The 27716-nt window shown below is 46.6% G+C and overlaps 1 protein-coding gene across 1 annotated transcript in view; it reads left to right on the top strand.

The window, feature by feature from the left end:
* Nucleotides 1-27716, top strand: part of PAPPA (pappalysin 1) — a 182085-nt gene that overhangs the window by 107576 nt on the left and 46793 nt on the right. The window contains exons 11-13 of the mRNA XM_069031458.1: nucleotides 16125-16238; nucleotides 16626-16761; nucleotides 20268-20481. Of these exons, the coding sequence (XP_068887559.1) occupies nucleotides 16125-16238; nucleotides 16626-16761; nucleotides 20268-20481 (464 nt within the window). The remainder of the gene's footprint in view (nucleotides 1-16124; nucleotides 16239-16625; nucleotides 16762-20267; nucleotides 20482-27716) is intronic.

Genomic DNA, 27716 nt, shown 5'->3' on the forward strand with positions numbered 1-27716 from the left:
GCTCCCTGTGCCCACCAAAGGCCAGTGTCTCCAGTTCAGGTGCTGCTTTTTGGGCATGTCCTCAGGCATTCTGTCCCCCTGCAGCTGCTCAGAGAGCTGCCCTGATTTTCTCTGAAGCACTGGTAGGAACTCAGCCACACCACACAGTAGGTAACATATGGTCCTGTGGTGGAAAAACCACCACCACGCATACACACAACAGAAAGCCCTGCTGTGTAGCCACAACTCAGGCGTGTTTGTTGTACCCAGATGAGATGAAGTTGTCACAGCTTTGTTAAAAAAAAAAAAAAAAAGGCAAAAAAAGCTGTTGTATTTATAGGCAGAGCAGTAGCATATCACACACTGGCAGAGTGAATGGGAACATGTCTCCTGTTATTGCCTGGCCCCTGGGGAGATAACAGTGTGCTATTTACTTCCAGCAAAAAGAATTTTTGCTTTAGCTCAGCTGGTCCTATTACACCAGTTTGAGTGCATGGGGTTCATTGACCTTTTTAATCACATAGATGTCGGGAAAGTCTTTGTTTCCCCCAGGAACAAGACAGTGTTGGCTTGGGAAAGCACCTGACTTGTCACTCTGGAGAGGTGAGGTGGGGCAGCAGGTCATCAGTCTGTGAGCTTGTGGAGATGAAAATTAACCTAAGAACTCCTGTAATCACTGCATGTAATGATCACTGTGTGTAAACATGTTTAGCTTCATTATCTGCACAAGCACTGAGCCTTAGGGGTTTTCTGTATTGATGAAAAGAGCACCTTTCCTCACCCAGATACCGTTCACAGTAGGCTGTGTGCTTGTTGGTCTTGTGCAAACTTCTCATGTTGTTGCTGGGTAGCTTCCTGATTAATCAGAGTGGTATTTGTGTTGGCCTCCCATCAGGAATGCCATGAAGGATATGTTTGAGTGCAGTGCCCAGCAATATACAGAATACATAAGCTGCCTATTTGTCAGCCATCCCCGTCTCTCATCATTGCCCCAGCGTTCTCAAGGCGCTCTAAAACATTTTAAGCATGTCCTGACTTCAAATGTTTCTCATCCTTAGATATCTCAACACCAGGTTCTCTGCATGACTGTCATAGTTCTTGTCAAGGCTTTTTCTGAGCAGTTTGCATCCCAGGTTGGTTGGTCGTTCTGGTATCTCTCAGCAATATCTGCCCACGTGCCTTGTTTTCTGCCGGGGGATTGTTGATAAGCACAGGCTGGAGAGCACTTTCTTCTTGTTGTAGGGCTGTTTCTGTGACCTCTTTGCTCAGTTCACTGAAGACATTGCCCATGTCTGCAGCTGGCTTCTCCTTAGATACCCACACTTAGTTATTAGTTTGAGATGGCTCTTACATCACTTGTTAGTGTGAGGTTTCCGAATGGCAACATAGTAAGGGAGATAAAAAAGAAACTTTGCAGTATAAGATTTGTTTTGAACAATAAAATGCTTACAAAGAATGACACAGTCTTGGCAAAGAGATACAGATTTGAAAAACGGAAAGGTCAAACAGCCCCCCCTTTAAACAATCACCCTTTCTGCAGAAGCAAGACTGAGAAACAGCCACTTCTACTTTCCTGGCAGCCACCCTTCAGTGCTGATTAAGAAATATTCTCAGTACTGACAGCATCATATTCAGAGCCAAAGAGGGCCAGTCAGCAACACTGCACCAGCACAGAAAGGCAAACACCAGTGCAGGGTAGTTTTGCAGTTTGATTTCTAATCTGGTGTTCTCCACAGACCTGGAAGCAGATGCTGCTCAGTACCTGTTGTCAGCTGCAGGAGGAATTCAGCAATAAGGGCTTTGCTCACTCTTGAGCTGTTTTTTTTTTCCTCGTGCTTCTGCTGTGAGTTTGCAAACAGCCTCTCCTTGCACATCAGTTTTGTTTTGCCACAGTTTATGCTGGGTGAGTGCATTAGCTCCTGTTAGTCTCTCTTGCTGGAGTAAGTTGTACTGAGCAGGGCGGATTGGGATATTTTGCTAAGGTGTCTGTACAGATGTGCCTCTGGAGGAAGCCTCTGACAGACCTATTCCAGCAGGGATGCTCCAGCTGCAGTGAGCAGAGCACAGGCAGGTGAGTGCAGGCTGAGCACAGGACACTGGCAGTGCCATTTCTCCTTTCCTCTTGCTGGTGGCACTCCTGCTTTTGGAGAACTGATTCACCTGCAGTTTCCCCTTGGGCCTTTACAATAGAGAATTACAGGACGGGACTAATGGGTCTTCAGGTGGCTGATTCCTGACCTTGCTCCTCCTGTCACAGCAATCTGTACTCAAGACTTGGCTGTTGGTGTGGGTTGGTTATTTAGAGGGACAGTCCCCCAGGAACTGTCTTTTGTTGCATTTCCTCCCAGCTGTGCAGGAGTTGTTTAGACCAAGTAACCACATATAAATAATTTATATATATATTTTTATATATATATATATATATATTAAAAAGTAACTTTTTTTGTCCCTATGCCATTGTTTGAGCTTGGTTTTCCACTGTATGGAAAAAGCCACACAGCTCAGGCACAGTTAACAGAACAGGGACTCTTTCCCAAGGCTGCTGGGCACAGACAGATCCTGGGATTCGTTTTCATTCCCAGACTAAAGAACACACCCTGTCCTCCTCTGGGTACCCCACAGGGGATTCTGTGGAGTAAGAAGTTGTGGAAGGGGATTCTTATTACATCTTTCCCACAAGCAGAGACCCCCCTCCTGCCCCTATTACAGTTCCCACAATTGCACTCATCCAGACTTGCTGCAGCAAACCTTCCACCAGCAGCAAAGATGTCTAGAATTGCAGTATGTCTGGAATAGCCCACAAAAGGAGAAGATAGGAGCACAAAAATATCCTGAATACTAAAAGAAATAACATGGTAGAGCAAGGGCTCCAAGAGTGGTAAGAAAATACCGTAAGAAAATTGAAGAGAAAGATGATGAAGTTCTCTGCCATGCAGTTTTATTCTGTCTAATAAATATAATGCTGAAGATAATTCCCCAAAGATCCAGCACAGCCAGCAAATAGAGTAATCTTGAACAGGAGTGGAAAGAGAGGAAACCTGCAACTTTTAATGGAGAAGCCATTCCTTTCCTTTGGGGTGATCTTGCTGAGAAGAAGGAGGGTGTCTGTCTGTCGGCTCTGCAAGTGGCCCTTTTTGAACTTCCCAATTCACAGCCAAGTCCTGTTGCTCTTCAACGGTAAGAGTTTTGTTGTGGTTGGAGGGATAAAAATCCCCATTTTTAATAAGATGATTTGCTTTGCAAATGTCTTTGTTATTTATAGCCGAGCCAGACTTTGAACCACTAAGCTCTGGAGGATGAGGGCAGAATCCCACTAAGAAAAACCATTAATGGAGGAACCATGAGTGATCAGAGACCAGTTCTGGAAAAAGATGAACTGGACACTGTGCACAGGCTGTCACAGGAGGAATGTAGGTTTGCTGAACACGGCTGAGCTCATTTCCAGTACTGGCTGATCCACCAAAGGGCTTCAGCTTAGGTTACAGAGTCTCCAAGTCTAAAGTTAGTTCCAGGGGTCCAAAATTTTGTCTTCATTTCCCCTGGAAACTACAGACCAGCCAATTTGGTCTTTTGCCTGAGGCTGGAGAGTTGCGTCACGAGCCTGGCCCTGACTGTCAGGCGAATTCAGGCTGGAATGCTCCTTCCTTGGATTAAGTGATGATATTTTTCGTATTCTTTTTTCCAGTGCACAGTGGTTAATTAAGCCTTATCACGGCCACATTGCTTGGTCTCTGTTCCATTTAATAGAGGTGGAAATGGGAGCATGGAAAGGTAAAACTACTGTTTGAGGATTAGACCTCAAAATCCTTCAGAGACATTGCCAGCACTGGGCATTACTGAGCCTAAACCTCCCAAGGACTAGGAAGTTCAGGATGTCTTGAAAGGGAAATGTTCCTATCTTGGATAAAAAGAAAACTGTTCAGTGCCTGCTGAGAGTTGCTGCCTGGGAGCAGAGCCCTGGAGGGGTTTGAGGTCATTAAATCTGCATTTTAGCTCTGTCAGCCCCCTCACATCATCCTGTTTGTGAATTAATCAGTCTTGAGCACAGTTTGGCTGTTCATTCCCAGCACAAAAGGACTGGAAAACTGTCCCATCATCTCCTTGCTTTAATGGCTGGAAACATTGCTTCCCACCTGTCTTGCTGGGAAAGCTGGATTCTGCAACCTTTCTGCCAAAAGAACTCCACTGGGCCTTAGCTGCACGTTTGCTTTGCTGCTCTGCCTCACTGGAGGAGGTGGTCCATGTGAAGGGTCCGAGGTGAGGGATGCTACAAAGATGTGTCATATGCCACCAGTGCCATGACTCAGGAATGATCTCAGCATTCTGGGGAGCTAAATAAAATGAGAAATGGGATTTCTAGGTAGGCTGGCTAGCAGAAGGTTTCAGTTGCAGAGAGATGGTTGAGGAAGAGCATTACTCTTAAAGTCAGGTCAGGACTGGCTTGAGGATGCTGCCCCTCACCTGGCTGCCTGCTCCCTGCCAGGACAGACAGGGATCCCCTCCCTCCCACTCCTCCATCCCCATGGCTTCCAGTGCTCCTCTCCTCCTGGCTGGAGTAAAGCTCAGACCCCATAGCTGATGTCATAGCCTCTGGCTGATTTGTGTAAGGGGAGGACAGAGAGAACACAATGAGATGTCAGAGGAGATTCCAAGCAATTTTGCCAAACACTCAAGGGATATATTTTTTTTTTCTTTCCACTCCCCTCCCCCCCTTGGTTTTTAGTATAATTTTTCAAGAGCACATATGCAAGTCATCTAAGGGAAACAGAACAGTGAGTACCAGGGGCTGGTACACTGTGTTCCCTTTGTGTACTGTAGAGAAAATAGATAAAAGAAACAAAGAATGATGCAGAGAGCAAAGCAGCCAACCATACTCTCAGAGAGGTTCAATCTGACTTTTTCAGAGATGAAGGTCAAACCAAAAATCTTCAGGTGCCGGAAATTGGTCCCATCTTCCTAGAACTAGGAGACATTTACCACTAATGAAACGAGAGCAGAGTTCCATGCCATTTGTTGTTTCTAGAAACAAGAAGAAAGGCAAGAAAGGAATATTGTCTTGGGCAGTAATACGGATTATGTGCTTCTTTAGGAAGTAAATTACCATTTTACGATCATATCTGCTGTACACCCAGCCACCCACCCAGATTAGAGGCATCAATAGAGAGCAGCTTGGACCCCCCTGGCATCGGCGGGCCGGGCAGCCGGACCCCCCGACAGCAGCGCTGCTCATTAACATGCACTCCTCTGAAAGGAGACCCCCCTCCTCGGCCCTTGCCCCTCAACCTGCCACTCTCCCTGTCTGCTGCTGCTGCTCACAAGCCTTGGGATGCAGAGCATGTCCAGCCGTGAGCGTGGGATAGCTCCCCTGCATCCCATCCGGGTTGTTTGTCTTGGGTCCCTCTCCATTCACAGCAGAATGATTTTGCATAAATGCATCGACACGTCTGCTTTGTTCATGCGTGAAGGGTTCTCGGCATTTCTCATCCCACCCCCGCCCCGGCCTTCTTCTCCCCGCTCCCTGGCATGTGGCTTCACCAGCTTTTCCATGATTTCCCTGTGCAACAGCAAATAAACCTGCCTGAAGCACTGCCAGGCGACCCGGCGCAGTTAAAAATGGCCAGATAGATCTAAACCAAGCCATGGGAGAAGGGGATGGAAAAGGGTGCAAGAGCAAAGCCATAATGGCTTTTACTCTGTAATTTGGTTTCATGTTCTGCACAAGGAAACATGTCAAATATGTAAACAGAGCTCTCCAGGGTTGTAATGTAGCTACAAAGCCTCGGATGTACAGGCAGGCAGGGTGCTGCTCTCCAGCAGAACGGAATGCCATCCCCAAAACCACACAGTCATTTCTTTAAGCTGAAAGTAAACTTTCTCATGCCAGGAGCAAAGAATTTATTTTTTTTCTTGTAAATGAAGGATCGTCTGCACCACTTGTTTGGAGTACCGTAGGCATTTTAGCCCACATTGTCATAAGACACCTCGTATTTTGAATGCCAATGAATTTCAGGGTGTTCCTCTTAAGATGTCTCTAAAAGGCATAATTTGGAGGATGGTGTTTACCCAGTACGGTCCTGAAGGCATCTTGAGTCAATCCCTCTGTCCCCACCTGAAAATAAGAATCAGCTTTAGTAATAATCCTACTAATAACAATAGTAATAAATGAGGAGAAAAACAAACAACGAACTGGGGACCATTTGGATACACTGTTGAGCTGCTCCAAGTCTCTCCTGAACTGTGCTGCCTTAGCTGGAGCTGCAACTGTGGAGGAACCCCACATCTGTGCTCACTTTTGGAAGTGCTGCCTGCAAAGCTGCAGGACCGCTCTTTCCTCTGAGGTCATTTCAGTGGGGAATCTGATAAGAAGACATGATTCACACTGGTAATTCAAATTCACATCTGGTAAGTGGCCCAGCTCCCCGTGCTATCAGCAGGAGTCTCCTGGGGACTGGGTTTCCACCGTGGTCTCAGGGTCTGGCTCCAAGCTCTCACACGTGCCAGGAAATGGTTATTTGCAGGATTAGTGCTATTATCTGTCCCCACATGTACCTCCTCTCTGGGAGAAGCCCTCAGCTCAGGAGAACATCAAGTTCTGCTTAACCATTTTAGTCACTGGGCCAAAATCCTTCCACTTAGCACTTCTGGCAGTGGATGTCATTTTTCCATTTTTTTGGTAATTAACCCTTGCATCATCATGCTCAGAGAAGACAAGTCACTCTTCAGAGAGGGGCAGGTGAAGCACAGGGTAGAGATGACCTTCTTCCCACCCTTCTCCATCCAAATCCCTTTGAAACACTTGTCCTTCCAGCAGAGCTGCTCTGTCCCTGTGCCTGGCACTGTGTGCACCCTGTGAGCTGGCCCAGCTGCAGAGGGAAAGCCTCACTCTGTGGAAATTTACCTGTTTCCCAGAGGTTGTTCCTGCTGAGAGAGGCTGGCCTTGGCACCTGGGTGTTCCTCCATTCCCTCTGATCCCTGTCCATCCTCCCAGAGCCTGCTCCTGGAAGGCAGTGAGGCTGAAGGAGCTGTGAGCTTCCTCTTTCACACAACACTTAAATTCCTCCAGTAACTTCTGGGAGCAGCTGGGACTTCCTCTGAACTCCCCTACTAGCCTGGGACATCAAGGACTAAATGCTTCAAGTATTTTGATTTAATTTGTTGGAGTTTGAGGTTTATTGGAGCAACCAGGGTTGTTCCAAGTTTAGAGGGGAGTGACAGGCTTCCCCAGACAAGCCTTTTCTTGGGTGGAGATGTGCAGGGGCTGGAGGCAGCAGCTGGTGCTGCTCTGTGGGCTCTCCCTGGATGGTCCAGCTCATTCAGAGGAATTTGTTTGCAGCATGGTGCTTTCATTACTCTGCAGTTTTGCTGGGAAAAGCCCAGCGAAGCAAGGGGGAACCTTTTGATTTGCATACTGCAAGCCATGTCTTCAGGTGCTGAAAAACAAACCAGAGGGTTTAATCTTGATTAATACCCCTTGATGTAGGGCTGATAGTTGGATGGGGACTGAAAGGTTTTGCCAGCTGAGGTGTGACTGCTCCCTGGTGCACAGGGCAGCTCTTCCAAGCCCCCCTCCACATTCCCCTGGAGCCTCTCTGCAGCCTTCCCTTTTCCTATTAAATTCAGGGCCTCTTCCCAATGTATCATCTCCCTGGATGTATCCAATTAAGGCCTGTTGACAGCCCAGAGCAGACTTACACCCTTAGGATTAGAGGCATGTGTATGTCTTCATATAGGGAAGGACAACAACAGGGTGTCTGGCTGGCTCACTGGGAGCACAGTGGGGGAAGCTGAGCAGCCTGGAGAGGGAAGAGGAGCCAGGGAGAGAGAGATTTGCACCCCCAGTTATCCTTGCCTGTGGAAAGGCTGTGTGCTGAGTGTTGCGTGCGGTTTACACAGCGTGTTTACATGGGCCATAACCCTAAACAAAGCTGAAAAGCATGGCTTTAACTCTGGAAATAAAAGTACTGGAAACCCCTGGTTTTCTGCACATGAGAAAGTTTTGTTCTTTAAACACACAGATGTTTTTAAATGAAGAATCACTCTTTTGACCTTTTCTGAGTGTGATCATGTGGTCGGGGCTGACGTTAACCACTGCAGGGCTGCTTGCCTCAGCCGCAGGCAAAGCTTAGCCAGGGGTCTGCAGGGCTCAGGGTGGCACCTGCCTTGTTTCACATTCTGGGAAGTGGCTCCTGTGCCCCATGAGCACTCAGGGTGGTGCAGGGAGTTGGGCTGAGGTATGGCAATACTTAGGGTTTGCTTCTACTGTACAGGAAACAAAAGCAACTGCATTTTTTTTTCCTGCTTGAGAGTCGTGGCTTATTTTTTTTTCTTATGTATCTCTCTTTTTATCAGTAACATAGCCCGTGTGCTTCTAAGCATCTCTGTCCACCTCAGCCAGTGTGTTATCCTGATGGAGAACTCAAGTTTTTAAGGGATTTGTTGTTGTTAGTTTGGGGTTTTCTCTACCTAGTTGTGTGTTTTCTTCATCCAAACAAAGGTATGGGACCAGCTCTGGGCAGGAAGGAGGGGATGTTACCAAGTGGATTGTACCAACCCTGCTTTGCCTTAAAGGAGTTGCAAAAGTACAATGAATCTAGTGAGCCAGAACCATGAATATAATAACTAAAATATATTTAAGATCCTCCTAAAGTGTGGCACACTTTCTGCCTTTGACAGTTAGATTTTCTGGTGCCAGCTGCTCCTGAGTGAAACGCTCCAGTCAAAGGAAAAACAAAAATAATTGCTTTTGCTCTGCTCCTCGGTGATGAAAGCTGATGGGATGGGATTGTTTTGCTTTGCTGCAGCACCCCACAGCCAGCCTTGGCCCGCAGCTGCACAAAGCTGTGCTGCAGTGGACCTGGCTGGTTCACGTTAGAGACGGGCAGCTCGGGAACCGAGTGCTCAGCCAACAATAATGTTCTGGCTCCTGTATTTGTTTAACCTCGCTCTCCAGTGGATGGATATACAGTCTGCTAAAGCACTTATCAGTCTATAATGCCTTCACACTTCTGTGAGCAGTAATGTGGAAGTTGTAGACAGGAGCTTGTGCTGCGGCTTGAAAATGTCTTTTAGCTTTAATGAGGCTGATACTTGCAGAACTGAAGGCCTAAATTCTTGTTTGGGTGCTGCTGCTTGATCCTGTCTGTCTAGCCTATTGCATGAGGTGTTGTTGCTGCTAGTAGCTGTATTTGTGAATTTGAGCATAATAACACAGTTCAGGGCTAACTCTAAGAATTACTGCTCTGAGGTGAGATCCTGGCAGTGCTGGTGTGGAAGATGCTGTTGTTTGAGAGCAGCATCTTTATGTCCTGCTGCTGAGTTGAAGAAATAGCAGAGGTCTGGCAGGAATAAACGGGAGCACATGGCAAATTGCTGGATTGCACTTTCATGTGCTGCACAGGAGACTGTGCTGTGCACTCAGAACTATCTCTTGATTCTGCATCCCTTCAGTTTGCATCTCTGAATGGCAAAAGAAGCAGGGGCAGGTGCAAATTGCACCCAGGAGCTCCAGATGCTGGGGTTTGCTTGTGGGCTGGTGTAGAAGATGAGTTGATTTTTAAATCCCATTAGTGCAATTATTTCTTCTTTTTCTCACCCTATTTTTCTGTAGTTTCTGGCCCTGGCTTAACTGATGTCCTTGGGGTGATCCTTTGAACTGTGCAAAAATCATCTGGTTAGGGTTTTGTTGGAAAATCAAAACTCCATATTGTTTTTTTCCACGGGTCCAGCAAGCATCCTAGATATTTGATTACACCTGGCTGGCTGTCAAAGCCCATGTGAGTTTGGGATAGGGCCAGTCAGAACTGATTTACAGTTTTTTCAGGTATGCCATGTGAAGTTTATGGTTTGATGTGATTTTGATTTGAACTCACTGGTTTTAAATGAAGTTTGCTTTGAATCTGGAGATAACAGAAATTCAAAGGGAAGCTCAAAGAATGCAGGTCTGCATGATTTAAAAATGGAAATATATTGTTCATACCAGCTCTTTGGAAGTGAAATAACTGCATTTTTGAGAAAGCTAAAGTTAATAACACACCTTGAATACACATGCAATCTGGGCCATCATCTAATGGAAATCCCTGTAGCTCCTTTTCGCTTGCCTCGAACTAAACCAACTTACATGACAAAATGAAATAGCCCTTGCATCTCCCACTCATTTCTGAATCGCAGCCCTGTGTTACATCTAAAACTCTGAGGAAATTTCCCTTTGGAGAGGAACACTATCATTGTAAAGTAGAGGAATTTATCATCATGTCACATTGCAGGCGAACTATTGGTGCCCTGCCCGCAGTGTTTTCGTACACAGAAAGGTCACTTTCCAGTTACTAAAAAATCCAGCCAAATCTTCAGCTGAGAATCGTGGCTCTGTGCTAAGGAAGCTGTAATATCATGCTAATTGAATTCTGAGTCTGCAAGGTCCAGACACATCAGCTGCCCCAGGTTCAAAGTGGACGTGGCTGTGCTGAGACTGGACACAGGGACTGGCAGCGGGGCTTTATTTCATCCTGTAGGAGATGTAAGCTGCTTCCCAATCCCACAGCCAAATCCTGTTCTTCATTACACAGGGAAAATTGACAGATGAGATTTCCTCTGACTTCTGAGCCAACTGAATCTGGGAGTAATATAGCATCAGTGTGTTACCCCAGGAGTTTCATCAGCTTCCAGTTGGTAAAGCTTTTCTGTGGATCACCTGCCCACATGCCTTTGTCCTGGAGCAGGGCACGCTGCAGGTTTTCATCTTTTGCCATCAGACTTTTAGGCACCCCAATGAAAACAGGCAAAAGCAGACGAAGAGCATGAAACAGTAGAGCTGTGCTATCAGAGGACAAGGAGGGTTTGGGGGGAGAAGCTGCAGTTGATGAGCATCAGAGATGAGGTGAAGTTGCTGCTGTGGAAGTAGCAGTAGACTGTAAGGTAAGGTGGCTCTTGAAAGAGACAGAGGGACACAGCTTTCTTCCCTCATTTTATGTTTAGAATTTCTGCTGCTGAATTTCAGATTTGGTTTTAGTTTTTTATTTTATTTTCTGCAACAGAAAGCCATTGTTAGTGCACATAAAAATAAATGTGTGTCCCAGTTTGGGAAAAGTAGCTTTGAATGTTTTCCTTAAGTTTTAGAGGTCAACCTGGAATGACCCAAGACTGACATTCACAGTTGGGCAGACAACTCTGGACTCAAATTTCTGATGGGATAAATCCACTGATAAAGACAGCTGATAAAGACACTTGTCCTAAAGCATTTCTGACCAGAATCTAGACGGAAACCCAGAGCAAAATTCTTTGTGCTGCACTGTGTACAATTTCCATTTGAGCTTTGTGGGCTCCTGAGGTTTGAAACGGTCAGAGAAATTGGCTGGAGTTTGAGGTGTTTGTTGGAGCCCAAATGGTGGCCTTTTTAATGGTTCGGTGCTCACTAATGTGGGCAACTTCATTTTTCCCTAGCTCCAACCCAATTCCCAGCTGAAATGAGAAAAGCAGTGCAACAGCTTTCAGAACAGATTGGAGGTCTGTGCTGCAGTCGGCAAACTGGGTGGTGTCCATGTGGCAGTCAAGCTGCCTTACAATATTGGGCAATAAACAGGCAGGAACCTTTCTGATATTTAGCAACTGCACCATGGTTTCTCATCCTTGGGTGAGATTAACCTTAGGTCGGCAAGAACAATAACATATTTAAGAATAAAAGGGCTGGGTGACTGCCAGCCCCCTGGCCTGGCAAGGCAGGGAGAAAGTTTTCATCTGTAAGGGATGTGTTAAAATGCTGCTCATGTCATGGCTGGGATCCTCTGGCATGTGTTGAGTTAAATACAAATAACATTCTGCAGAGCAGTCAGCTAAATATTGTAGATTAATTAGGTTCCAGTATTACGGCTGAAATCTGTTCTTTAGCTGGATCTTCAAACAACAGAAGATGTTCTGTTTGTGCCTCCATGGGTTTTATATCAGTCCATGAGCTTTTCTGTGCACTTGTGCAGCCTGGATGTTTTGTGCTCCACAAATAGCTGGTACTGTGGGTTTTACCAAGAGATCCTGTTCCTGCCTGCTCCATGGTTGCTGTTTTGCCAACAGGTATAGCTTGTTTCATCCCAGAAACACTCTGTGTTGTCTGTTGGGGTGCAGAAGGGTCAGCAGCACTTTCCTGTAGAAAGGAGTGGGAAGAGGCAGCTTTTGGACCTCAATCTCCACTTCCACCCTCCTCTGCAGAAGGAGGATGCTCCCCACTGCCTGACCAAGTGCCCACGATGGCCCCTCACAGCCAGACAGAGCTCGAGGACATGGTCTGGAGGGAGCCCCGCCATGGTTCACCAGATGGGATTTTGGGAGCAGACAGATCTGTGCACTGGAGGTTTGCTCTGTGTCCAGCCACCCCGGGGCATGCAGACAGGCACGTCCGCTCCAACCACGGTGCCAGAGCTGAGTAGGGCAGCATCCGAGCTTAAATAGCAGCTTTTCTGTCTGCATTTAGAATTATTTTGATGTTACAATGCTGAGAACCAGCAGTGTGTGCGAAGCCTGTGGTGTCTGACTGTGCTTGTGCGGTGGGAAGGTCAGAGTGGGATGGGATCTGCGTTTAGCCCGCTCCTTTGGGGAGCTGTATCCTCACACCTGTGCATGCGCTCAGCAACATCTCAGCACCATTTTGTGGCTCAGCCACCTGTGTGGTGTGGGGGAACATCATCCTCATCTTCCAGACAGGGAGCTCAGGCCTGGAGAAGCCAAGCGCTGCCCAGAAGGCTGTACTGGGGCCGTGCACTGGGCACAGTTGGGCTGGGATCTAGTCCAGTGCCCAGTCCAGAGGATTTGTGATCCATAACCTGTAATTCAGCTGCAACAGAAACCCATCAATGCAAATTCACATTGCCTGCAGTCACGGGATGGCTGGGAATCATTCACAAGGGCGCCTTCCAAAATTTGCTCTTCAGCAAATTTTCCCATATTACTTTGAAGGAAATGGAGTTGATTGCAATAGTAAATGTGTTTTTGATGTGGCAAAAAGCTAAGTGCTCCCAATATATCACTTTTCCCTTTCTGCTGACACATTCCTCGGTCCCCCTGAGTAAGAGAAGGAAAACAGGAGAGGCGGTTTGAAGAACATGTTGTGCCTTTGATTGACAAGAGGTTGTATAAATCAGTCAAAGGGAATCCTCCAGGCATTCCCTCTTGTGGGAAGATCCCACAGTGCTCTCTGGCCTTGATCGTTCTGTCTGTCGATGTTTGTGTACAAAATGTGTGGGTGGGAGACGAGCTGGATTTGAACCTCCGAGAGGAACAGACATCAGCTCTTTTAATTGAAAGCAGCTTCCTCGGGAGGGGGATGACATGGGCTTCCAGTAACTAGACACAAATAGTTGCCGCATACTTTGGAGCACATACTAAGCTCCTGTGGATATCCCAGTTGCTGTGTGGGTCTGAGAATCTGGATAAGCCCCAGTGAGTGAAGTTTGGAGCTCTGTGTGATGCTGTCATTCTTCAAAGCAAATACTTCAGTGTTTGGTAACACCCTGAAATGAGAAGTCTATCTATGCTTCTTCCCTCCGCAGCTGTCAGGTGCTTTAGCTGCTGGTTTGCATCACTGTACCAAACTAGAGGACGTTAGGATCTGTTTCTCATAAGTGTGAATTCCTGTGAATAGCCATGAGGACAGATGATATTCTGTCTTCCAGGCCACTGGAACTTGTAGCTTAAAAGTGTTTGTGCTGCAGTAATCACAGAATCATTCAGGTTAGAAAAGATCATTGAGTCCAACCATTAACCTAAATAATAGGGGCCTTCGGGCTGCTGCCACATTCTAGGGATGCCTTAAAAGCAGAGGTGTGAAAGACTCTCCTAGCAGATGATTCTCAGACTAGGCAGGTGTGATGTGACACACAGTGCCTGGGCAGAATTGAAAGGCAGATGGATTTACCATGTGTGTTGGAGCCTGTTGGGATGGTGGAGTCTGTAGGTGACAGGAAATGTTTATCCAATCCAGTTGTTTTCAGAGAAACCTAGAGAACACTTTTTAACATGAGCTAAGTTTACTGGCCAGCAGCTAGCGGAGAAGAGGCTCTTGTAGCCATTCATCTCTGTTAGACTTTTCCCACACTTCTCAATTAGCTTCTTCTGAAAGAACCTTTTACCGCAGGACCACTTTGAAACACTTGTCTGGGTAGCGATGGATCAGCCTCAGCAGGGGGAAGCTTATCTAACCTGTTCAAACCAGGCCAGTCTGACAGCCCACGTGGCCTGAACACAGGCTCTTTATGCAATGCTCAGATTTTTGCTAATATTCTCAGGCAGAAGCAGAAAGTGCTAGAGTTCACACACGCGCACAAATCAAACAAGGCATTTAAAAGTTATCAGAGATTTCCAGCCCACCTCAGCAGGGGTTTATTTTGGGTTAGATTCAAACTTTTGGCGAAGGTCTGGATGATTTCTTAATTCAGGTTTTCACTCATCCATTAAGTGGCACTTAAAAAGCACCGAAAGTCAGTACTTGTGTTTCTTTCAGCCACCTTTATGGACCAATAGAGCAGGAGGAAAGTAAGAATAAGAACAAAACCATATAAAAGTAATGAGACCTTTGTTCATGTCAAAGAGCTCTCTGACCATATAAATTGCAGATGTGGGTAAGATAAATTCCCTAGCTGGAGAGGTATTAAAATAAAAACCATGCTCCCAACAAGAGACAGGCTGCTGAAAACGCAAGAAGGGAGAGTTGCGAAACAGTACATGTCGAATTGCTGGCCTGGATTTCAAATGCCAAAGATAGTTTATGTAAAGCCTTGCTCTTCTGTAAAATGTAACACTATCCACTGGCTAGCCTCAATGAAGCTTGGTCCCAGTTGTTTCAAAAAATAAATAAACTAAAAATCTTCTTCCAACCCATTAAAGCTGATTTATGTTTTGCCTGTAAGATTCCTCTGTGCTGGATCTTGAGGGACTCAGATTTTAAAGGGGATTACCTCATTTTTAGCCAATCTGGTTTCTCATTCCCAGGAATCCAAGGCTCTCTTTGCAGTGCCCAGACTTTGCCTGGTGAGACCAAGAGGGCATTTCCATGCAAAATTATAGTGGGCATAGGATTTTGAGTGGCCTAAAGCATCTTTGTTATTTCTCTTGTTTCATGTCAGGGTTTTCTTTTTGGTTTAATAATCAGATTGCTGATGGGAACAGCTTTACTGACAGCACATCAGCCCAAGGAATTCCCTCTATTCCTATGGTAAGGACAGCCAGTGAGTTCACCAAAGGGTTGTGAATCCAGCAGGTACCTGTCAGAGGCTCCAGAGCCTCAGCTATAAGTAACCTTCTAATGCAGTAGTAACTTCTTCCTTGGTGGACATTTCCTTTTTTCTCTCTGCTGGGGAGGTGAAAGGCTGTGGTCGTGCATGCTTCTTTTTTGAAGCAGCTGCACTGAGCAGTGTGTTTTCAGGGTAAATCCTACCATTTCTTGCAGCTTCATTGTCACATCTGACGTACTTAAGGCACTGCAAGGCTCTCTGGTACTTAGATTCTGGCATTTCTTTTAGCTTTTCATCTGTGGCAGGACTTGGGATTCATCTACTTTACTGAAAAGAGCATTTTGCCTCCAGTCTCACTGCTGCCTGCCATGGAAAGGCTGCAGGTGTAGCTGATTCCACTTGCAGAACTGGCTGGTAAAAAAGGAAATCAGTTTGCTTAAATTGGGTTGTAGAGGCAGGACTTTCCTGGCTACACCTGGTTTACAGGGCCAGCTGTGGCTTCCCTGGGGTTACAGGAACATCAGGTTTAAATAGGGCAGTGCTGGAGCACTGTGGAGGCACTTCCTGACTGTCTGTGCTGGGAGCTGGGGTGTTCAGAAGTGATCCTCACTTGGACTCCAGTGGGAAGAGTCCTGGTCCATTTGGGTGGGAGCAAAGTTGTTCTAAATGCTGTCAGAAACCTGGTACCAAATTCAGAGGAGGTTGTTGGCTGCTGTCCAGCTGCTGTGAGTCTTTAGCTCCTCTTCATGATTCAGTTTTTCTTACTGGGGTAGAAGATCTGGAAACTTAACTTTTGAACAATCTCATGGTATTTAGATGCATTGCTTTATCCTAGGAGTGCACCTGGACGTTGTTTCCCCACTTGAAGCAGTCAGAATCCTTCCTTGCTGTCCTCTATGTCAGTTTTGGTGTTTCTTTTTTTTCCTGCTGCAGATGTGTCGAACCAAGGTGATCGACTTGAACGATGGTGTCTCCCAATATGCCTGGTATCCCTGCACAGCCAACTTCCAGTACTCCCACATGACACAGACTGTTTTCTGGCTGAAGGTAGGAAGTGCACACATCATTCAGAACTTTCCTCTTTTCCTGCCTCTACAAAGTTTCTCCAGCAATCAAAATATCATGGGCCAGCCTTCCCAGGGCCAAGCTGCTCTTTTCTGAAGTATGTTTAGAGTAAAAGAGCAGAACAATGTCTTTGAGCACTGTCTAGAGAGTCAGTAGTGAAGTCCCCTCGTGTGTGACAAGGCTATTGAATTTCTGAGAGGGTTCAGCTTCAGGGCTGTTTGACTTATCTAGTTTGTGTAGGAGAGATTGGAAGAGAAGATTTCTGTGTGACCTGGGATGGGAATTCTTCTTTTAAAAGTCCTCAACTGACTCCTGGGGATTTTTTAAAGCCCACCACAGTTTTCCACCTCGGGCTTTGTGTTTTCCCAGGCTTATTTTTCCCAGCCTATGGTGGCTGCAGCAGTCCTTGTTCACTTGGTCACTGATGGGACCTATTACCTGGACCAGAAGCAGGAGACCATCGGTGTGCAGCTGTTTGACACCAAAGAGCAGAGCCACGATCTTGGTAAGACTGTGTTGTATTAAGCCCCCTCTTTACTGCTTGCTTAATCTGTTGATGCCCCCTTTCACCAGTATTCCTGCTTGGTTTTTTCAGAATTAGACCAAAAAATGGTGCTTGCTCAATGCTCCAAGCCCTGAGCCTCACTAGAGTTTGTGGGAAATGATGTGTTATTTTGTACAGACATTTCTCCATAGCTGTTCACTGTGTGTTCAGAGGTGATTAGCTCCTCTTCAGTCACTAAAATCAGCACTATCTCAATGCTTCACACCCAGCACTGCCCTGGAGAGACACTGATGGTGCTGCAGATGAACCCCTGAGAGCAGGGAGTGAGGGACCTGCACCAGCTGCTGCAGCAAAGGCTTCTGCTTCATAGGGAGTGGTGGGTGATCTCTAGTCCTGCTTGCAGGGAGGTCTCCAGAGCCGTTTAATGACCAACATTCCCCAGGTGAAGTATTTCAGGTGGTGAAGGTCAAACCCCAGGCTCCTGGCATGGCATCAAGCAGATGTGCCTGACAGAGGCAGGACCTGTGCTTGTGCTGAAGTGCCAGGATAGACCAGTTTTGTCTCTACCCTTGGCACAGGGCCCTAAACTGGGGAAGTTGTGTCTGGTGAATTGATTCAGGTTGCATTTAAGCTCCAGGACCAAGGAGCTCTCCTTAGCTCCCAACTCTGTGTCAGGGTAGGACTTGCATAATCCCTTCCCAGATGCTCTCTGCCTTTTTTTCACTGAGGAGAAAGCTGGCCAGGTCACCTCGAGAGCAGTTTTTAAGGAGACATAACTCCCATCCCCCAGGTTTCTGGTTTACCAGAATGTTTCAATTTTAACAAGCTGAAACTCAAAGGAGCTTCCCACCAGAGACAAGAAGAAGGGACACACACAGAGTGATAGGTGTTGGATGAGCATCCAGGATCATTCAGGATTTGGTGGGGCCTGGAGGAAAACGAAGGAAATGTGTGGTGTCTGTTGTCCAAGAACAAACTGAAATTTGTAGCAAGTCGTGCAGGTTGAGTCAGGATGGCTCCCAGTTTGCCAGAGCCCTTGGATTAATCTTACCCTCCTTTTGCAAAACAGTGGCACATAGCTCTATTCCTCTGAGAAATAAATGATGGAGACACGAGCATGCCAGCAATACTTAATGTGACATTTTATAGGGACAGACAGACTGGGAGAGAAAGAGAACAAGAAAGAGGAGCAAAGAGGAAACTGAGGGTGGTTAGGTTTTGAAATCTTCAATGAAGTTGCAACACGAGTTTGGCATGGCTCAGCCTGATGTCTGGACGTCCTCCCAGCTGAAATGCTGCTTTCATCACGGAAAAGCCCCTTTGGCCTTTCAGAAGAGGCTGCCTGGAGCAGAGGAGAGGTATAGGTGGGCTACCCAGCACTTCTCACTCAGGCAGGGCTCCCCACTGCTGTTCTGTCGGAGTTCTGACAGTGACATGAAGTCCTTTTCCTGCGTATTGTGTTTCATGTGTTTGAGTTATCACCATGACAAGCTGGAAACTGCAGCTGAGATGCAAATGTTGGCATGCACTGGGTGCAGGACCGACCGAGACTCTCAATGAGCCTTAAGCAGGAGTTCATGGCAAACTAAAAGTACATCCAAAAGGAAGGAGCAATAGTTTAAAGCTTAATCAGACATGCAGTTTCCCACCTTGATCAGAGCCAGTGGATGCCCAGAAAATAATGTGAAGCTTCTTCTAAGTCCTGGTAGGAGATGGAGAGGTTGGGGTGCCAAAAACCTCAGTGCTGTTGGTTTAGAGCCATCGTAGACACCGGGGTTCAGCTGCTGAGCTGAATAGATGGGTGCAGAACTAGAGAAACAGGGGTGATCCTGGGACAGCTCTGACTGCCCCCATGGGCACCTGTGCCTTCTTCATGGGTTAAGGCAGGGGAGTTCAATAAATAACCCTGACCTGTCCCCCCATTTTCCTTGTCAGGGTCAGAAATAACCAGCAGTGCAGCACATACCTGAGGGTCTGTTCTGTTGTGGGCACCACCTGAGTGCAAGGAATGAAGTAGAAGTGAATAAACAGCCTCATACCATAAGGTCTTTCTTGGCTTTCCATCAGAGAAGGCAGAAACTTCCAAAGAATTTGGGAACCCGGGATTTTGAGTATTAACTGCACCTGTTTGTAAGTGAGAAACATGCACCGTTCCACAAGGAGCTGATATCAAAAGACCTGTGGGAGGCAAGTAGACAGGGAGGTTATTTCAGGGTCAGGTGAAGACCAAAACAAAAAGAGGTTTGCTTTTTTATTTTATTTTTTTTATTACAGGAAGATTTTTTTAAGTAGAGGGTGGGAGATAGATGTTTAAAGAGCGTGTCTTAATTCACAGGAAATCACTTTCTAAGGAGAAAAATGAAAGCCTTTTTATTCCTTCCCTTTTGAGTTAAGAAATCCGAACTGGGGGAAAAAAAATAATAACAGAAATCCCTGAGCCAGTTAAACATGCAAATAGAATTTATTTTGTTTTCAAATTTGTAAGAGTATCAGGGTAGCCAAGGGGCCTGGGCCAAAGCCATTGCTGGGGGAGCTCCAGTGAAGCAAATGGATCTGGAGCCAAGCTGATCCTCGGAGTGATGCCATGGAGCTGTGGAGGCAGAGCCTTGCAGGCAGCCAGCAGGCCATGAATCTCAATTAATGAATTTTGAGGGCAGCCCTCAGCTGTCTGTCCTCTGCCTTCCCCCTGAGATGGGTTTGGCCCATTTGAATTCAGGTTGCTTCTACCTGAAGGTGGGAATTTCTTCCCAGCTGTCACCGAGTGCCTTCTGCACTGGACAGAAGGGATTAAGAAGTCTCCTTGCTGCCTCTCTGGTGTTTCTGTGCCCCTCAACCTTGAGATGCTTTTATTTCCCCAAAACACAATTCTTTTCTTCTCGAGTGAGATCACCTGTAAAATCCTCAGTGGCTTCATCACCCCCATTTCTATCTCCAGGTCCAAATCTGCCTTTTCTTGCAAAGAACAAGATACCCTAAGGCTCAAAACTATTGACGAAAATATCAAATCTAGGCACTTTTAGTGGAAAACTCATACCAAAAAGTTTTACACTGAGTGCTAATGACATGCACAGCTCCAAACGAGCCAGTGGTGCCCTGGCCCTGGTGCACAAAGCCCCCCAGCCCGCCGGCCCCATTTGATGCTGCATATAAAGGCTCCAACTGTCCTCCAGGACCTGTTTGACAATAGTGTGACTCCACTTCCCCCGTGCTGGTTGCTCCTGATTTACCAGAGCACAATAGAAACGTGGCTGTGGTCTAAAGAAGCGGCTCCGAGGGCCTGCCGCGCTCGCAGAGAGAATGGCAGCCTTTCTTCAGCTGTCTGGAGGGATCTGCTTCTCTGCTAAGCTCTCCTGAGCGATTTGGGAAGCCCCTCCAGGCAGCTTACCATAACTTTTCAGCTCTGTAAGGCCATTCCTCTGGGTGAAATGCCTCTGAAGTGCCCACAGCTTCGGGAAGCAATTGTGTTAAGCCTGACCCTTCCTCTGATCTTGTCTCTCCTCTGGCAGGTGTCCACGTCCTGAGCTGCAGGAACAATCCCCTGATTATCCCCGTCATCCATGACCTCAGTCACCCTTTTTATCACACCCAGGCTGTCCTCATTAGCTTCAGCTCCCAGTTTGTGGCTATCTCTGGGGTGGCCCTGCGTTCCTTCCACAACTTCGACCCCATCACCATCAGCAGCTGCCAGCGAGGACAGACCTACAGCCCTGCGGAGCAGAGGTGAGCGTGTCAGCCCTGCTTCCCTCTGCCTCACACCCACCACCCCCAGCGCCAGCCAGGGCTGGGGAGGAGGCAGGAGGGGCACAGCAGCTGAACCCTGCTGACCCCTTTGTGTCACGGGTAAAAAACCGGCAGTGTTCTCATTGATCAGGATGGATGGGACATTTAACCCACATGGGATGCTGTTAGTGAATTATTTCCTCTTCCTTTCTCCTCCCTCCTTTATGCCAAGCCTGGAGTTGGGGCCAGTTCACTCGGCACACATTCCCCAGCCCAGCATCGTGTTCACCACTCACACACCAGCTCAGTCTGACCCGCTTTGTGCTGCCACAGTGCCGTGGGGACCTCCCACGGAAGGGACCGCGCCGACACTGAGTGGTGCCTGTGCCCTGGAGGGGCTGGATCCTGCCAGGTGCTCAGCCCTGGGCTGCAGGGCCACGGCCATCAGCATCTGCCGTGCTTTTATGGCTGGGTGAAGCCCTCAGCACCTCTCTGGATTCGGCCCCCATTCTGAAAAGCTCTGTGGGACCCCCCAGGATGAAAGGTTTATAGCTACCGTTTTATTCTTGTTGTTATTACAGACACATCAATAGATCACCACCAACCCCTCTCAGTCTCTGCTTTACAGCATCCCACAGAGATTGTGACCTTTCATGGCCTCTGGTGCGGCAGCTTCATGGATCCTTTCAGCGAGGCAGTGAAAAGAAGAGGAGAGAATTTAGCAAAACCCCTGAAAGAATAATTTTTTTTCTTCCTTTGTGAATTCAAAGTTGTGAGCAGTTGTCATACCATAGCAGCAGCAATAGTAAAACAAGTTGCATATCCCAGCAAACCTCTGCTCAGCCTCCTAAGCAAGCTGTCAGGTTTTTTCATAATGTTCTGGCTTGTTTTTAGGACCCGCTTTTATTCCAGGAAAGGCGGGAGGGTGAGAAGGGGGAGAGGGAAGGGAAAATAAAATAAAAAAAAGGAGTATATCTATAGCTAAATCAATCCAGTCAGTGTGTTCTGACCTAGATTCAAGGCGTCTGATCATTCTGTGCAATAGGTTGTATAAATTCAGAGGCCCAAAGACAGCAGGATCAAGTTTCAGATGAGAAGTGTGGTGGTGGAAGTGTGGCCAAATCCCAGCGCAGGAGCAGGACAGAAAGAGTGAGAAAGCCTCACTGGAAGGAGGTGGTGAGAAACATCAGGGAGCTCAGGAGGATTGAGACACAGGGCCACGTTCCGCTGCCCTCTCAAGTTTTCAGTAGGAATTGAACCATTTGTTCACTTATGGAATTAGAAGTGCTCTGTGTTTAGAAAGTTATTTCCTTAATAAAAATGCATTCCCCTTAGGCAAAGCTTCAGTGAGCCTCTGCAGCCCAGCAACCCAACCTTTAGAAATCCCTTGAGGGAGAATCACCTGCCTTTTACCTCTTCTTTTTCTTCTTGATTTTTTGGCATCGTTTTGTTTTTGTGATGCACTGAACCCTCTGAGCCCCCTGCTCTCACAAACTCCCATCCGAGCCTCACTCGGCCAAAGTCATGGTTTAGGTCTTGCAGGTTCCAACACTGGATTGACCATAAAGTTTCCCATGTCTGTCAGGGAACTAGAAACCCTCAGAAGTAAAGCCCTGATCCAAAGGCAGTTGAAATCAGTGGAGTTTTTTCCACGGGTGACAGTGCTACAGTGGACAGTCAGCCCCCGGTTTGCCTTGTGATGGGGTCGTTTGGGGTGACCAGATCTGTTTCCTTCTGTACAAAAAACTCCAAACAGTTCAGGTACCCAAGATGTGGAGACAGTTGTGCATTAGGTTGTGCAGCCAGGAAATAGGTGACACCTTTGATGTCACCTGCTGTGTTTTTCCTTGGTTATTTTACCCAATCCAGGAAGAACATAGATAGATTTTAAAAATTACTTCTTAACCAGCTCAGAGGCTGGATGTGTGTTTTCTGCCTCCCCTGCTCACAGTCTGCCCATCAGACTCCCTTAGAGTGCCAGTTCCACATTGCCCATTTTTCCCTTCTCCCCTTTCCCCACTGGTTGCATGTGCCTAATGTGATTTTAAAAGTATTTATTTAACTCTTAAAAAAACTTGCCTTCCTGCGTGTAAGCATCAATTATACCGCTTTCATTTTCCTTAGGTCAACATGGATATTTTTGCCTGCTTTTTGGCTTCTCTCTACAAGAGGTATTATTTCCTCTTTCAAGGAGAATTATTTTGCTTGGAGAGGATTTGTAGCCAGATACAGATATTTCTAGGCAAGGGTGCAGATTTTAAAATTGTGAGGGAACGGAAATATATTGTCCCTTAAAAGTTACCACGGTTTTTATTTTGAGGGTGAATGGATCCTTCCTGTGGGTCAGTGACAACTTAATAAATGAAAATAAAACAGGCACTCACTCTTCTTTCTTAAGATATGTATTGTAGCTAATATTTTAGAGGAAAAAAGGGCTTAAATCTAAAAGTCCAATCAAACTTTATAGGTAGCTGTCCTCAGTCGTCATGAGTTGTTTTGAAAATCCATTCCATCCTCCTGAAGACACATATAGAGTTTGAAAATTCCTGCTCTCTCCTTTCCAGTTTTATTCTTCCAGTTGTTTTTTTCTGCTGCCAGTGACTATAGACTCTTTTTTTGTTTTCAGTAGAAGTTTACCTCACTGCTGGAGATGTGCTGTAAAAATGACACTCTTCATTTTCACACTGCATCCTTAGGCCAGATATAATGGCCTGGTTAGTCCTTCTCTTGTGCATTATAGCTCAAATTGTTATACTTTTACTATTTCCTGTGTAGCCTCATGCAGTGGACAGTGAAATTGGGTGTGCAGAAGCAGAGGTGTAATTTCCCACCCCGCAGTCACTCGAGCAGCAAGAAGGCCTGGTGTTCTGGGGCTGCCTTTGACAGTGGTTCCTCAAAAATCAGGTTTTTGTCTTTTTTGCTGGGTAGGAAATGTCAGCTAGGGGTCACCCATCCCTGGCAATGCAGTTTGTGGGAAGTGCTGCTCTTCCTCGGTGTCATTTCCCTGTCATGGTCACCAGACCTGTCCCCTCCACCACCCCTCCTGGTGCAACTGTTCCTCTCCTGGAAACTGCAGGCAGGAGGCAGGAAAGCCCAATCCACCCAGCTCAGCGGTCAGAACTGTGTGTTTCAGGACTTCCATCCATCTAATCCACCATTTACTCCGTGTTCATACTGAAGACAAGTCCCCCCCTGACTGCCCATGGCTCTCCAGTCTCCTTGCCTCACGTTGTCCCCACCTTGTGCTTTCTAAAGAGAGTAGCAAAAAGATTTTCTTTTGCTTTCTTTAGTGAAACCTTGCCACAGCCTCACTGCTACGGCTTCCAATTTGCTTCTGCAGGGGAGATTTTGGGTTTTCCTCTCTCCATAAGTGGACATATGTGGGTGTTAGACCCTGTAGACCAAGACCGGCCCCTGGGCACCACACCATCACCTCCTCTGGCCTCTGAGGAGAGGTTCCCTTTGAGCTGCACCCTTTGCTGCCCCAAACAAGCCCCAGGGATTCATAGCCCACTCCAGCTCTTCTCTTTGTCTTGTTCTCTCCTGCTGTCAGCTTCCCCAACAAGAAATGATGAAGATAAATCTTCAGCAGCAGAACAAATGCAGCCGCTCTTTACAACTCTGGTTATTTTTTTTTTCCTTTTTATAAGGGGGAAAAAAGGGTTTCCTCGTCTCTTTTTGTTGTGAATTAATGCAGCTTTCTCTTTCCCGGTTCGGCCGCCTTTCCCCTGCCCTGCATTCTGTCATTAAGCACAATCTCTGTCAGCTTGCTTCGGGTGAAATTAATGAATTTCTCACAGAACTGTTAATCATAGAAGCTTTGGTCCGTGACATGTGTTATAATTCAATGGGTTTTTAACCTTCACCCTGTTTTGGTAATTGGCAAACGGCATCATTTGGCTTTTATTAAAGTGGAAGGCGATGCATTTTCTTTGTTTGCCTGGACAGACTCTGGCAGGGAGACCTGTGGGGCTGCTGACGCCCAGCGACACAGTCCCACTTCCAAGCTGGCAGGGTGATGGGGCTTTGAGAGCTTTATCAGTTCAACATGGACCCCCCTGGCAGGAGCAGCTCACACCACGGGGTACAGGCAGGCTGGAGGCAGAGCCTACCCCAACGAGAATTTGCCCTGCCAGTGGTGGGGACAGTGAGGGGGAACGCACTGGATCATGCCTCTCCTTTCCCTGGGGCTTGCCTTGGGTTGGAGAGAGGGTTTTCTGTAAATCTCTGGGCTTAGCTTCATTCTGACCCTTTCAGTTTGAAGCAGGAGTTTGCTGCGATTGCTGTCAGAGGGAAACCCAGCAGTACTGAGGTGACGTCGCTGAAGGGACCAGAGGTGACACCACTCATGTGGTCGCTCTCATGGACCGGATTGGTAGGAAAATACCTTTGTAAGAAAGGGCTTGATCCTTCTTCCAGTCAGCACAGGTTCATCAGTCCCCATCCAGTCCCATGGATTTGGGGAGATATTCAAGATTTTGTGTCAATACAAGGAGGCAATATGCTTTAGCTGAAGACTGAAGGAGACAAATTCATTGCCACATTTTCAGTTCTTTTTTTTTTTTTTTTTTAAATTTCCACAGCAAGGAATATGGCTAGCAGCCTCTGCATGTATGTTTGGGTTAGAGAGAGAGAACCTGCTCTTGCCTTTAGAATAACCTCTACAGAGGAGAACACAAACCCATTGTAAGGATAAATATGCTTGGAAAAACCCTCAGAAGTTTACACGTGTGTGAGTTGTGTATATGGTGGCATAGGACAAAACCAAGTTGCCCTTCAGATCTGCAGCCCAGGCTGGCCCAGACTGTGGAAAAGGGAGTTCTTCATGTGTCCAAGAGATAATGTCGTGGCTCTTCTCCTAAAAAGTGCCCACTATGAGCTTTTAGGCTCACCTGAGCTTAGATACGTGTCAGAGCCATCACGAAGGAAACAAATAATTAAGGCACCATGTTAAGATGAGTTCTTGGAAAAGTGCTTGACCTCAGGGTTAGGAAAAGAAAGTTTGGCTGCTGTAAGCTTTTTGAAAGAGGAAGTCCTGGATTGTTTTTATGTGAGGAAGGAAGAGCTCCACTTAATTGTTATAATTTTCTATAAACATGTTAAAATACAAATGTTTCTAGGATTGTGTCACTAAGGCCCCAATTTAGCAAAGCCCTGAGCTATTTGCTTACATCCCCCTGTAGTCAAATCTATCAGTGGGACTTAACTGTGCTTTTGAAGTTAAGCACATATTTAAGTGCCTTGCTGAATTGGGGCCAATATTGGCACAGTGAAATACAAATTTAGAGCCCAGTGACTGAGCTCATTTAGATTAGGGATGGGCAGAATGGATTTGAATAAAGTAAGAACTGGCTCAGAACTTCAGCCTACATGTGAAGCTAAGTCAGTCCAGGGCTTTTTACATCATTGAAACAGTCTGCCTTGATCTGTTTTGAACATGCAATGGAATGTGTGCAAGAAATCCACTGCTCCTTGCACTCACCTTGGCCTGAAGATGTTGTTTTAGGAAATTGTACACTGCCAGGGCAAGAAAAGGAGCAAGTGAATCCTGATGGGGACCTAGTAAAATAAACACTGGTCAGGGAATGTCCCAGGCATGGACACTTGATAAAGTAAATCATCAGAGTGGTCCTTGGGTCCCTGGTGTAGCTTTGCTCCAGACCACTTCATACTTTGATAAGGACTTTTGGGAGTTAGAATAGACCAGGGGTGATTTGAAATAGGCAGGTTTGATGAAGTCTGCTTTTTGATTTTGACTGCAAGAAAACGGGATAAACTGTCCTATGCCGGGAATCAACATGAGTTAAAGCTGAAGTGATTTCATTCTCAGATGCTGTCATACTGTTTCTTTCCTGAGGAATGCACATTTTCTGGAACATGTGATGATTGACCACTGCTAAATGGCAGTACCCATGCAAGAGCTTCTGTAATCCACAAATGGATGTGATGGGTTCTTTGTCTAAACTTCCTACTTGGAGATATTAATTTCTCTTAATTCTGCATTTGCAGAGCTCAATTCAGGATCGTGACTTCAAAATTCATTGGGATTTATGGCTGACAGTAGCTGATACCAAATTGGAACCAGTAGCTAGAGAACCAGAAATATTTAAATTAGAAACATTTGGTGGCAGTGGTTGTTTTCTTACAAAAAGTGAATGGTTGTATTGTTTGTCACTGAAGTCATTCATATAGAGTTACAGACAGAGAGAGCTGCCCAGATGATCTGCTAACCAAGGCATAATCTGGAGCCTGGAGGGGGTGGCTAAAAATGTTCCCTGGCCATTTCAGAAGACCACAAGGGGACTTGTAAACAGAAAGAAGAACATCACAATAAGTGTTTCTTAATGCTTTTGTCTGTGGCGTTTCAGTTCTGTAGGACTTCTAAGCCCAGGCTTGCGCATCTGGTGTCCTAATCTGAACTCCAGAAACCGGATTCTTTTTCTCCTTTACATTGATGGAAATGAAAAGCGATGCCACCGACTGCCGTGACGTTGCTTCAGATTTCCCTCTGTGCAGATTGCAAGGGTTTTCTTGGGCTCATCCTTCCCTCTGAAGCCATTCAAGGCTGAATTCAGTGCTACATTAATTCACATAAGCATTAGATTAAATAAGTCTGCTATTATTTTATTTTTCCAACTTTCGTGGAAGAAGGTTTTCAGTTGTTGAGGCAGTTTTGCAGCGGGCAGTCGAGGTTTGCAGTACGTGCTTCTGAGAGTGGCTTGGCAGTAGTGCTCCCTTTTTTCCCCAGTGAGTCAGCTTCCCCAGCACTGCAGCCCTGGCACAGGAGGCACTCGTGCTGCAGCCTCACCAGCTGGGAAATGGAGGGGAGCAAAGTGAGAGCTGGCCCTCGTGGGACATGGAACATAGAGGGTTCCACACAGCATCATTCATCATTTACACTCTCTGTCAACATCCAGCTTCAGCTATTTTTGCTGATGTCAGCTGAGGACTTACTCAAGCAGCAATGCCATGAGGTTGGTAGGGTTAGGAAGAGGTTGGTAAGGCCCTGCTCTGCTCAGGAAGCCGGAGGGTGTGAGGCTCGTGGTGCCCAAAGGGGTGTGTAAAGCTTGTGGTTCACACCCCTGGGTGATTGGTGTTGGGTGTTTGCAAGGCAATAGCACCTGGCTGTCCTTCTCACCTCGTTTCTCCTCAGTGATGACCACCTGGGCACAAGGATGTGCTGCTCCCTTGTTCTGCTGCTGCTCCATCCACAACCTTATCAATCATAATGGAGT

Source organism: Aphelocoma coerulescens, chromosome 17 (genome assembly GCF_041296385.1).
Source record: "Aphelocoma coerulescens isolate FSJ_1873_10779 chromosome 17, UR_Acoe_1.0, whole genome shotgun sequence".
Taxonomy (NCBI): domain Eukaryota; kingdom Metazoa; phylum Chordata; class Aves; order Passeriformes; family Corvidae; genus Aphelocoma; species Aphelocoma coerulescens.